General features: G+C 36.5%; 1 protein-coding gene across 1 annotated transcript; it reads left to right on the forward strand.

The window, feature by feature from the left end:
* The first annotated feature begins 1043 nt into the window (after positions 1-1043).
* LOC149793172 (beta-1,3-galactosyltransferase 5-like) lies at positions 1044-12547 on the forward strand. The gene is made up of 2 exons (XM_089966304.1): positions 1044-1204; positions 10678-12547. The coding sequence occupies exon 2, from the start codon at positions 10736-10738 to the stop codon at positions 11924-11926; it is 1191 nt and encodes a 396-aa protein (XP_089822430.1). The 5' UTR covers positions 1044-1204; positions 10678-10735; the 3' UTR covers positions 11927-12547.

The following is a 12547-nucleotide window of genomic DNA, read 5'->3' on the forward strand; positions in this document are numbered from 1 at the left end:
GAAAAGCAGTCTCATCCGTTTCAAATATAATCAACATGACCACTTGTTTCCACTGAGGTTTGTTAGGGGAAATTGATTGATTAACGAACATATGTAAGACATTTCATCTGAAGTAAATTCCAAATATCTGGAATAAACCCAGATTGTATATTTTGGGTGCTATCAAAATACACGTTAAGATGTACGAGGAACATTTGCTTGGAGATTATGTTTTTGGACAGGGTGCAGAGTCTATCTAGAAAGGGAAGTTTACGGAGATCAATTTCAGTAGTGATTCTTATCAGCCCCATCATGGACTCGCATATATCTGACAGCGTTTGTTCAGGGAATCCTGTATTCTTTTTGTTATAATGTGTTGCAGCGTGTCGAGCTCCAATAGATCTCCTTTTTGAACCTCGTTCCAAAGTTCACAGTCGCAAGGTTGGAATCACGTTTTAGTTATATAAACTGGCGGATGTGTTTGGGTTTAGGTTTAAGGTGCCCATTCCAATATTTGCATGGGCAAAGAGGACTGCCTTGCTTTTCTGCAAGCGGTTGATGGAATAACGTGACCTATCCTTTAGTATTTCCAGGTGAGTAACGGAGTCAGTTTCATTCATTATTTTGTCGCCGAATGTTAGGTACAGTTTATAATTTTCTTTTCTTTTTAGACGAAAAAATTATAACAGATGACGTTGTAGAATTTAGTTTGTAGTTCATTGTTATGAATATTCGAGAATAATCTCAATCATTTTAGCTACGTTATCTGGAGACTTTGATGGACCATCTGCAGGCGTAGGCAGTTTGTAAAATTTTATACAAATTTTCATTGATAAAGGATTAGTGTACTAAACCCTATACAAATTGTAATTCATTCAAGGAAGGTAAGATGAATCATTGTTTTCCTCGTTTTCTTTTTTAAATCGGAATAAATAAATTAGCTTCTAATCTACTCCATCAAAATACGGATTGTTTTCTTTATGTTAAAACTGGTCTATTACACCGCACCGAGTAAACCAGCTCCCATGGGCGCCCCGGAAGTAGCTTCGTTAGAGCAGCTGAAAGTTAAGCGGTTAAGTATGAGCCGCTACTCAAATTATCCAGCAGAAACAATTTCAAGTTGCGTGAGTCTTGGTCACAGGCTCGAGATAACGATATAAAATGTACGCAGTAACAGGTAGTAAGGCACGTTAATCGTGATTTTCACACTCCCGGAGGACACCAGGTAAGAATCTTTCTTTCTCAAGAAACTCTCTCTCTCTCTCTCTCGCATCCCAGTCCCAGCCTCCTCACCAGTTCGAAGTAATTTAGGTGTGTGAACTTTTCGCGAGGGAGAGGTTTGCACAGTTGGATTTAACAATAGCACTATGCTGTTTTATTTAATTATTAATGCCTGAAATTTGAGTCGCGTCAGAGTCGAGTTATTCTGCTATACATAATTTGTCAGTGATGAACAAAATAAAATCACGACGCCACCACAGCTAACGGCACAATATATGGGCTTTTTGACTGACTGTGTTGAATTTTGTTGACTAATTCAACACTGGATCGAAATTTCACACAGCTTTAACCACTTTTGTCAAGTGAAAGCCTTTCAGTGTAATTCTATAAAAGTTTTGAACTATTATCCTCATGAGATATTTCTATAATATTTGTAACCAAAATAACGTATTTTATCGCAAAAAGACCAGTTACAAATTGCAGCTTCTCAACATAATTATATAGACTGTGACAGATTGATATAACGTGGTTGCCTTTATGGACATGTTGCCACAAAATCACAACTTAAGTGTCCGAATCTGTCAAGTCGACACGATCACGTCAACACATTGCAGTAAGTCATCGCCGTAAAAGACGCTGTTGTTGCTGTTATTATAGGGTTTAACGTAATGTTTCATCACTAGAAAGGCTACTCATGGCGGCCAGTATAAATGGTGGAGGACGAACCCCGGAAAACCCCAGGAGAGAACCACCGACCCACGAGAAGCTAATGGCAAGCTTTCTTACATACTCACATTGGCCGAATCTAATAAGTCTTCTTCATGTTGGGGCATGCAATCCTGCCATTCATGATCGGGCCCGAATGAGGTGAAGGGTTAATGGGCATCGGCTGACAAAGTTAATCAATATGTTCTTGGTCTTCTATTGAGGAGCTTCATAATTTAATTGGATATGTTCACATAGTTATGAACGATCTCGGTATTAGTGTTTTGAAAGTCTACAATGTAGGAGGGGCCCCGAGTGGTGTAAAGCGCTCTCCGTTACGGATCACTGACATCTGTCTGCGTGGGTTCGAGTCTCGGGCTCGGCCAATGTGGGTATGTGAGAAAGCTTGGTTCTTTCCGGGGTTCTTCCTCCATGTATAGCCTATCGTGTGCTGAAAAATGGCGTTAAACCCTACAAGAACAACAATGTAGGTTACTCATAACCAAACGTATCACCATCTTTGCTCGCTTATAAGTCGAGTCAAACAGCAAGCAACAAAGACCATGATCTGCCATAACATAATGGCAGGTAGATCGGGGTATATGTTGTTTTATTCTACTGATTACTTCGAACAAACTGCGTATACAACAGACCTGGGTCAGTGCGGTTTGCAGTTGGACTCTGTTTATAAACGAGTACAGACGGTAAATTAATATTTTGACCACTTGAGGGATCTTTAAATTTGAAGCTGCAACCACGTATGTGTCTATCCTATTTCTTTTCAAGCCTCCAATCACTTTTCACCAATATGAATTGTAGCCTTTATCCGATAACGATAAAAACGGAATAAAAGGCGGAAATTGTACTTTTCATAAATATTCGCTTTGGAGGCAGACGTTAAATAAACATGATCACGAATAAATTTCCAGGCATGATCTTTTTGTATAGCTCGGATATGTGTCTGCCGCACGTGTCTTTATATATGACTTTACCATTTACACGTTCTGATTGTTTTTAGTAATTTTACTAATCAACCATTGACCAAACACTCTGCCAATGCGATTATAACGAAGGAACGAAGGAATTAAAGAATGGAAAGAAGATGTCATTATTTAAGAATATTAAGCAGGAATAAAATTATTCTGATAATGTGTTATAAATGCAATCTGGATAGATGAGTGGCCAGTGGTTTTAAAACTTTTGTGTGGGGGAATGTAGAACACAAGTTCTTTGCACCCGCGAGTGTGTTGTACGGAGCGGCTGATGGAGGCAATGGTCATTCACATTCAATGAAATTCACAGACCGGAAGCACATGTAGCAGCGTATCCCACCCAATCACATTATCCTGACACCAGGCCGACCAGTCAAGCGAGGCAGCTACTAGTACTATAGTTATAAGTCTTTTCTGTGACTGGCCGGGGTTCGAACCTGCGACCTCCCACATCCAGGGCGAACGCTCTAACCACTAGGCTACCGGAGCGGTCGCATGGGGATGCGTCTTTAGGAGTACTAGACCTTATTACAAAAAAAAAATAGTTTATGTGACCTATAGTTCATGTTTCAGTGACATAATTTTGTCCTTAAAGTTCATTTATTCGGTGATATTTATGTTCGAATCATCCAAATTAATACACTGGATGCATCTCTGTTAGAACTAAAATACTTACAGCAAAGAAGTAGATCGATGTGACCTATATTTTATGCTTTAATAATATAAGTCAGATATTTATATTTTGTTCATAACTTTTCCATTACATACATACATACGTACATACATACATAATACATACATACATACATACATACATACATACGTACGTACTTACGTACGTACATGCATGCATGCATGCATACATACATACGTACGGACGGACGGACGTAAGTACATACATATACATACGTGCGTACCTACGTACGTACATACATACATACATACATACATACATACATACATACATACATACTCATGAGGAGATTGGAGCAAATAGAAGGCGAAACACATAGAATTGACTGGAGCAATGTTTTTGTTAACAGAACAATGTTTCCGTACTCTTCTCTAGCCTCTGTCACTTTCTCAAAAAAGAAAATACTATGCTGCACTGCTCTTCTCAATATTACCAACAGCCCATCACGCTATCATCTCATTACAGTACACTACACTATACTATATCATAGTACTCAACATTGCCATACAGCCCATCATCTCACTACAGTACACTACACTATAACATATCATACTACTCAAAATTACCATACAGCCCATCTCGCTATCATCTCACTACAATACACTACACTATACTATATCATACTGCTCAACATTACCATACAGTCCATCACGCTATCATCTCACTACACTAAACTACACTATACTATATCATAATACACAACATTACTATACAGCCCATCACGCTATCATCCCACTACAGTACACTACACTATGCTATATCATACTACTCAATATTACGATACAGCCCATCACGCTATCATCTGACTACGGTACACTACACTATAATATATGATACTACTCAACATTACATCAGTAAACATATGCAAACACCATGATAATAAAAATTCAATAACTAAATGTTTGAGTACTCATTATCAAACCTATATTTGTTAGTATAGATGAAACCTGGATGTCAGCTTCTGTGTTGAGGAAAGGATATGAGCCGCAGCTTTCAGTTCCGCACCAAAGAGTCAGGTGCTAATTTTAGTAATGAGTGTTTCAACTCGCGACTATTAAAGGACTGAAATTCTATCAATAAAACAATGTCTCTAAAAAAAAATTCCACTTACAGCTAGGATAAGCTCTCAGAACATTCTTTTTCCTAAAACATAACTTATATTATTTACCAAGCCTGGTCAGCCAAACCCATATATACTCTATTTTATGTTCACCCATTTCCAGACTGGTTCCCATTTTTCCATCATTAATACCGTGTGTCCTACAGCCCATCAGGCTATCATTTCACTACAGTGCACTACACTATACTATATCATACTGCTCAACATTACCATACTTCCTATCACGCTATCATCTCACTACAGTGCACTACACTATACTATATCATACTGCTCAACATTACCATACTTCCTATGACGCTATCATCTCACTACAGTACAGTACACTATACTATATCATACTGCTCAACAGTACCATACTTCCTATCACGCTATCATCTCACTACAGTACACTACACTATACTATATCATACTGCTCAATATTACCATACTTCCTATCACGCTATCATCTCACTACAGTACACTACACTATAATATATCATACTGCTCAACATTACCATACTTCCTATCACGCTATCATCTCACTACAGTACACTACACTATACTATATCATACTACTCAATATTACACTTCGATATAAACAATACATGAATGCTCATTTCCAGTATAATTTTTGAAGCGAATTGGATAATTTAAATCTTGAGCCCTTTTTTCAAATTAAATATATAAATCGAACTGAATGAATTACATTTTAAGTGCTCTTTTGAACTGAAGTTATAAAGCGAAGCTAACGTTCGCTATTTTGTTAGCTTTGGCTTACGAAAGAGGGAAAGTGTTTCATACGTTCATTTTAAACTGACCACTCCGTAAACATTCTTTTATTCCTGTTCTTTCAAAGATGACACGTGCAGATTTTATTCATTAAAACCACATTATAGTAGAGTGAAATCACTTTGGTACATTCAAATATCTCATACATTACGGATTTGTCTTGTACGACGATATGAAGTCATGAGATCTTATAATAAGTATCATGCGGATTTCTAAACCTAAGGTGCCTCACTGGACAGTTTATCTGGTGAATTTTCATCCAATAATGGCCTATTGCAGAAAAATGAGAATAATTTTACACTGAAGATACAAATAAAAACAACTAATGATTTTTGTAGAAAGCATACATGTGTGATTTTGGCTGCAGCAATTAGGTTAATTCCTGGTGCAACTGGTGTTTTTTTATACTGAACCAACACTGCCACCAACCCCTAAATTTTACATTCATTTTTGACAGGAAATAGCTATTTTGAATATTTTCCCGTGACAAGGCAGCTAAAAGAATCAGTATGTCCCTTATACATGAATAAAGTTCACTAGTACTATAACAAATTAGCATACTTTTAATCACCCCTCAACCATCTAGATTTTTAGATATTTACCTCTGTAGCAGACACGCGTAAACACGTAAGCCAAGTCGGCTGCTCATTTGCAGCCCAAGTTAGGCGTTTGATCTCCAATGCTCATCTAGCTGTGACAGGCAGTCACCAACAAGTAAGCCCATTTCCAAGCCTAACTCAAAGTAAATCTAAACCACATTACAGATTTAGCTTATGTGTGAATCTATAAATGCTAGGCTTGTGATAATTAGGTTTATGCCTTCTACCTTAAAAATTAGGTGTGTGTGTGTGTGTGTGTCAAAATACGAAACTATCCAGTGAGACCTAAGCAATGCAGTGGATTATCGCAGCACACAGGTGAGCACGAATACAAAAGTAGTTCTTTTCTGGTGTTACGAACCAGTTAGCCAATGTGAACACTTCTTACAAAGGCATGCTAATATTTTTCTAATTTAATATGCCACAACTCCGTCTTCCACTGCGTATCTGATTTGAATAAAGTGTCCTCTATATTTATCATGAAGCTTTAAAGTGTTAAATTTTAGTCAGTTCATTTTTTTTTAAAAACAAACAAATTGAGCATATCTTGAGTGAGCGTTGATATCGACTGGTTGTTTGAATTGTCTAAATTACTACCATAAGTATATGTGAATAAGTTTAAGATTGAGGCCGAAAAAATCGATATACATCAACTAAGCAATATCGGATTTAACAAATGCATAACAATTTTGAGATTATTGCTCAAGGGCAGTTGACAGATTTAACAATTAAACTGCTTCCGTATTTATACCCAGCTACTAATGTTGAAGGCTGTATTGCCACCCTTGTCCATTCGTCCGTCCTTTCTTTAATTGGGCTGTCTGGCCTTGGTTAAGTTTGACATTTGAATAAGTCAGTTTCCTTTACATTTTCAAGTACAAGGTCAAACACCATTTTGTGCAGTGTTTTTTATGCGTGTAACTTTCTTTCATCTAATACAGATCATCATGACCTAAATGTTAACGTTGTGCATTCAAGCTTTAAGGTTGTGCATTTAAGCTTAAAGGTTGTGCATTCAAGCTTGAAAGTTGTGCATTCAAGCTTGAAAGTTGTGCATTTAAGCTTTAAGGTTGTGCATTCAAGCTTTAAGGTTGTGCATTTAAGCTTTAAGGTTGTGCATTTAAGCTTGTGTTTCCTTTGCACTCTTAGGTGGAGGTTGAATTAACTTCATGACTGTATGTGTCTTTGAAAGTGCACTTTTCAACTTTCAAGAACTGGTCACTGTGACTTATACTCTTCGTGATTTCTTGAATTTGGTTAAGCTTTTCCTTTCGTTTAAATCAGTTCGGCTGGGAATTAATATTGCTATGCGTAAAGGGGGTTTACAGACCATTCTTTTGAAGAAATATACAAATAGGAAGAAAGACAGATGATATTGAAAACTTATCGTTTCGCGAAGAAGTAGTTCTCTGCGGCATCCACGATTGAGACCATTGATGTCTTTTTAATCAGCCTACTTGTTAGGGCACATTCTGCAGTTTATGGAGAATCGGTCTTCCTCATATAGTTCAACCTGTGTTGTTTAATATTTTAGTGTCGTGTATCGTGGCGCCGTTACCAATTTTGTTGTCTATATTATTTCTCCAATCCAGTCTCTTTTAGGCAATTACACATATCCCAGTCTAATCCGCACCACGTGATTGAAATAAAAACATTTCAGCCAGCTTGCATTTAAAGCAATTTTCTAAACTGATTTCAGCGGAAAACTACATCCGTGTGAAAAGAGACGTTTCCAAAATCTTAAAACTTTTTTCTCTTCATTTCTTAGACGCTATTTCATGTCGAGCGCGCAGCTACGAAATGCCTCTAACTATCGCACTGAAGGTTTAATGATGGAACGGTTTAGAAGAAGAAAGAAACAGTACAAAAACACTGTGCGATAGCAGATAAGGATAATGATTTATTTTGAACAGAACAGAAAAGAACAGAACTTTATTTTGTTGATGTATGTAAAAAAGCTTATAGTCAATACATAATGCATATCGAATAGATCGTTGCATAATTGAATGAATAAAGGCGATATAAAATCAGTGTACACGTTGTACACGTACATCCTGAGAGAGAGAGAGAGAGAGAGAGAGAGAATTGAAAGCTTTATTTCCTCACAAACTCTTCTTACATTAAGTACCTTATTCGTTCTATGAAGACTCCGCCAACCAGTGTGTGTGTGTGTGTGTGTGTGTGTGTGTGTGTTTATGTACAGTGGTTAATTCAGCTTCGCTTCGGCTGCAAGTTTGGTCGATTTAGTCAACTTTATCAATTAAATTTACCAAAAGTTAAGTTATAGAGCTAGAGAGAAAAGTTTACATATATTTACTTAGGTTATTTTTTTATTACTTTAATGAGTGCACTGCAACTATGCTTACTCACAGACTTTCTGTTGCTTCATTAACAATTAATCTAAGATAGGAAGCAGTTTCGAAGATGTATTTTTATCTTTATACATAAAGGAAGTTTCTGAAGCTATTGCTGAACTCCAGTCAGATAGAAATATGTTATTTAGTTTTTGGTTAAAAAGCGATAAAGTGAAAATATCTGGACTGAATTAGGGTAATACCAGACTTCATTTTCACATTGAAATCCCGTTTAATAATTCTTTTCGTCGCAACTGGGAAGATTTAATTGAAATATTTTGCGAACAATAAAATTGTCTCTGTTTGGTTATATGAACCAGTACTTAATGCGCACATATCTATTTTTACATACAGTATCGCCATAACTGTCCATACATAAATATGTTGGTGGTAAACACTTTAGCATCTAAGAATCACTTGTCAATATTGGAACCATTTGATATTTTGAGTTTTCAAAAATCACCTAAATTCGCAGCAAAATACGAAATTGAAGTACTTTAAAGGAATCAAATAAATCACACATACTATTCACTGGACATTATAGGCTATTAGAATTATTCCAAAGTACGTTCATTTCTTTAACATCTTTGTACTTAGTATCTGTAGCATATCGAAACGAGTACCAGCTGGTAAAAACAGGTCATAAATAATTAAAATTATTCGAAGGATCTAGAAACACATCTGAGAACCTAAATTAAACATCCGGTCTTCCGACTTTCCTGCTAAAACGCAGAACCTTTGTTTTATCAATATTTACAAATAGATTCCGTCTTATAGAGTACGCATGTAGCTTGTCTAAGGATGTTTGTAGACCTTATGTTGTCTCTGAAAATATCACCGTATCGTCAGCAAACAATACAATATAGATATAAAGAAATTTCTTGCAAAATGATACCCGCATTAATATTTGATTGTAATTCGATGGCAGATTATGGTCTGGAGGTATTTTTGGCCAGCTGACTCGAGATAAAAGCCTGCAGGCACGGTAGTTAAAAATCGAATGACAATGTATACAGATGGTTGTCTCCACCTATAATTATTATGATGAAATGTGTCATTCCTACAGACGGTTTAAAGAGCCTACAACAGTCTATTTTGTTATATGTATAATGGTGTTGATTTGATAAATGGTAAGTCTGCTTTTGTCTAGTTCAGTCCAATCTTTCTTCTTTTTTGGGGGGATCCACTCGTCCTAGTCTAAAAGGGTTTATGAATGTGCTGGTGGTGTTCAATGTCCGCCCGTTCGTTAATACAAGTTTGTTATCACTACTCCTCCTAAACTACGTGGGAATATATGCGATGAAACTTTACACACACAATCAACCCACGGTCTAGTTGTTCCTATATGAACATAGAGCGGCTTGCACATCGATTACGGCCGTCACAGTGACCAGCATGAAACATTTGTTATTGCTGATTCTCCTCAGTGGATGATCAACTCAAGATAGAGTTTTCACTGAAAGAAATCTTATGATGTCTAGTTGGTCCTAAATTAATGTTTTGCTTTCCTGGGGTCTAATATGGCTGACTCAGTTGCAGTATGTTTCTCTATTGAACAGTCTGGTATTGATCTAAAATGTAATCATGCTTGTATGTACGATTCAGTTGTAGCTACTCCAAATTTAAAATTAGGAAAAATAGATCACCACTGACTGTCATCAAAATGAAAATTGCTTCTTTTTTAATATAATATAATATTACATTAAAAAAGCAGCAATTTTCATTTTGACAAACTCAAGTTTAGTTTTTAATACTGCATTCCGGGAATTATTTAGTTCCCTGGTGCCTTCGAGGACAAATGATGTGTGGGCAAAAATGCACGACGGCCATATGTATGTATGTATGTATGTATGTATGTATGTATGTATGTATGTATGCATGCATGTATGTGTATGAAAGCATGCGGTGTATATGTGTGTGTGTACGTACGTATGTATGTATGTGTGTGTATGTATGTATATATGAATGTATGTATGTGTGTGTATGTGTGTATGGCTGTATGTATGTGTGTGTGTATATATATATATATATATATATATATATATATATATATATATATATATATATATATATATATATATATGTATATATGTATGTATGTATGTAATATTATTATTTAGAATATCTTTACAGCTCATTACAGTATCCAAACAAATACTTACATTCTAAACTGTGTAAATCAAATTCTTTTTCTTGGTAATGAAAGATAAAGCAACTGCAAAGAAATATTTTATTCGGCTTGCAGGTTCAGCACGAAAGCGGATGTACTGCGGAGTCCAAGCACCACCAAATGGTTTGACAGGATGAGCGTGAAGTCAGCCATCTCTGTCAGAACGCTGTTCGTTCTGGTAGCCTCCCTTTGTTTTCTTGTTCTTGTCAACTTCTTCACCACCTCCTCACATCTCTCTCTCTATACGGTAATTAATTCGGCTAATATACGAGTTCAACACACAAGTAATGCCACCAGCGCGGAAAGTGAATATCTCCAGTGGCTGCAGAAGAAGCTCCTAGCGTGCAAGGCAAATGATGGGGAAAATGTTTTGTTGCAAGTCAAAGGAAAATGGAAGGTAAATTCGGCAACATACGCTGAAGATGATGACAAAAGTAAGTCAGAAATTGCTAGCAAAGCACAACATGATCTGTTCGTCAGTAGGAGCGACAGACAAGATTCTTGTGATAACTGCTTTGCTCATAATTTTGATTATGTTATATTCAGCGACAGTATATGTAAGGTTATTGAGGGAAAGGCCGCGGAATTGGTGATTTTTATAATGACTGCACATCAAAACAGCGAACAAAGGAATGCAATTAGACAAACATGGCTCACATTTAGCAAGAACAATACAGCTAATGTGCGATATGCTTTTATTCTCGGTGAGACAAAAGACAAGTCCTTGCGTGAAAAAATTATTCTTGAAAATTCCGTACACAAAGATTTTCTGATGGAGAATTTTATAGATGCTTATTCTAACTTGACTTTGAAAACCATTATGTCTTTTAAGTATGCTGCGAATAATTGTCCCAATGTGAAGTTTGTAATGAAAACCGATGACGACATGTACGTTAACGTCCCTGTTCTTTTGGAATTATTGCGAAAACATGAACATGCTTTACAGAAAGCTGTCGGAGGTTCATGTAGCCAGAAGGCTTTACCTATACGTTTGCAGAATTCCAAATGGTACGCATCCTATCAAAGCTTTCCGCATAAGTATTATCCCGGTTTTTGTTCCGGTACTGGTTATGTCACTAGTCTGAGTGTGGTTAGGAAGGTGTACGAGGTGTCACCGAATATTCCATTTTTTCATTTGGAGGATGTGTATATGTCCTTATGTATAAATAGTATCGGTTACAAGCTACTTCGTTTTCCAGGATTCAATATAGGAAGACCCAAGTTAGATCCTTGTTTGTACAAAAGCGTCAAGTTAATAACATCACATGGATTATCAGCTCGCATGCAAAAATGGATATGGAACGGAATATGTGACAGAATTTGATTGTGTAATGGATGCATTTTATCCAAAGGAACTATGGAGTCTTCGTCACAAACCATGCTGAGAACAAAACGATAACTTGGCTCTAAACTTGATGCAACATGATACACGTTAATACTTCGGGATTCTCAGCATCATTGACACAAGGCCGATTCGTCTAAGGTACTTGCCTTTTCAGATCCATGACATATCACCTCTGTCCGCATGAGTTCGAGTCTCGAGTTCAGTTATTGTGGGTATGTGAGAAAGCTTAACAGTAGCTACCCGTGGGTCGGTGGTTCTTCCCAGAGTTTTCCTGGCTTTTATTTCTCCACCACATATACATGCCGCCTTGTATAGTTTGTAATGTGCTAAGAATGGCATTAAAACCGCAAAAACAAAATATTTAAGTTCAATATGCACGTAAAGCCTTCGTCTGTTAAATGCGTGAAAAAATTACTTTTTATTAATATATCTGAGTAAAATCCTTAATTGTAATGCAGTGTTAATGACAAAACTAATGTCAAATTTTGTAGTCAGTAAATGTTGCGACAGTTCACGATCTGAAGTTGAAATATTATCCCAGTTCATAATTTTTAGTGTTTTCTGTAATAATTGTTTTCAATTTTAAAAAATATATATGCA

This window comes from Sinohyriopsis cumingii, chromosome 8 (genome assembly GCF_028554795.1).
Source record: "Sinohyriopsis cumingii isolate HCF-2022 chromosome 8, ASM2855479v2, whole genome shotgun sequence".
In the NCBI taxonomy this organism is placed as follows: Eukaryota; Metazoa; Mollusca; class Bivalvia; order Unionida; family Unionidae; genus Sinohyriopsis; species Sinohyriopsis cumingii.

Coding starts and splice junctions, on each gene's coding strand:
- LOC149793172 (XM_089966304.1), top strand. CDS start 10,736: ATGAGCGTGAAGTCAGCCATCTCTGTCAGAACGCTGTTCGTTCTGGTA.